The sequence below is a fragment of the Limulus polyphemus genome, unplaced genomic scaffold (assembly GCF_000517525.1).
Source record: "Limulus polyphemus unplaced genomic scaffold, Limulus_polyphemus-2.1.2 Scaffold1610, whole genome shotgun sequence".
Taxonomy (NCBI): domain Eukaryota; kingdom Metazoa; phylum Arthropoda; class Merostomata; order Xiphosura; family Limulidae; genus Limulus; species Limulus polyphemus.
The window spans coordinates 225863-226796 of record NW_013667220.1 but is presented as its reverse complement, the minus strand read 5'-3'; the positions used below and the strand labels follow the sequence as shown (position 1 = coordinate 226796).

The window sequence follows — 934 nt, the reverse complement described above, 5'->3', positions numbered from 1 at the left end:
TTGGTATTGTGTGATTCTAAATATTTTTTGTTTAGTAACGATTTTCATTTAGGGCCAGGTTTTTGTGAGAATTTGACGTTGACAGGAATATTTGACACCAGTTATTCTGTTGAAACATGTAGTATGTTTCACCATCAATAAAATTCTTCTTTATGCTTATAAATCGTTCTTCGACTTCTATTGTTAAGAAAAGTAGGTACACGTGTTATGTACCACATTAAGTACATTAGCGATTATCTGAAATACCTTGTATTATTTTGAAACATTAAGTTCATTGCTTTGATAAGTAAAGCTGAATTATTTGTATGTTCTGCTTTGATAGACGAGTATATTAAAAGAGAGTTTGTTTTACACAGCAAATGTTACTTTTCTAATTATAAAAACTTTATTTTCTGTGCAGGTGGACCCTCATCCAGCTCCAGGAGGAGGACAAGGATGAATAACGTATTGGTAAACTATGGGTGTTTTGGACCAGCTGGATTGTAAACTTGTCATTAGGCAGTATTGTGTTAAAAAAGCTTGCCTTTTGTTTAAATCAAGCACAGTAACTTTGTGTGATCATGGAATCAGATTGGTCTGCTTGTTGGGGTGGCCTAATGAATGACGAGGTATCACGAGTCTTTTTTCACCTTTTAAGGCCAATCCTTTATTCCATTTAGGTGCTCTAAAAAGTCTTGATTAGACAGTAAGAGTGAATTGCTGACCTGAAGTTAAAAAAAGTTTTGTATAAACAGCTAAGTATAGCAGGTTGTGTATCTGAAATGTGTTAAGTAAGCAGTTTTATGAAATCAGCTGAATGTACCTGTTTCTGGAAAATTTTGCATCAGGTTAGTAAAACTACATTGAAACATCAACATATCAAATATATTTAAAATATTTTCAATATACATATAGTTTGAATTGCTGTTTAGATTGAAAACTCCAGAAAAAAAGT

At 32.3% G+C, this 934-nt stretch overlaps 1 protein-coding gene across 2 annotated transcripts in view; it reads left to right on the top strand.

Moving 5' to 3' along the window:
• LOC106464292 (arrestin domain-containing protein 3-like) overlaps nucleotides 1-517 on the top strand; it is a 33243-nt gene extending 32726 nt beyond the window's left edge. For both annotated transcript variants that reach the window (XM_013924419.2, XM_022391989.1), the window contains exon 8: nucleotides 401-517. In XM_013924419.2, the coding sequence (XP_013779873.1) occupies nucleotides 401-439 (39 nt within the window). In that variant the 3' untranslated portion in view covers nucleotides 440-517. The remainder of the gene's footprint in view (nucleotides 1-400) is intronic.
• The last annotated feature ends 417 nt before the right edge of the window (nucleotides 518-934 follow it).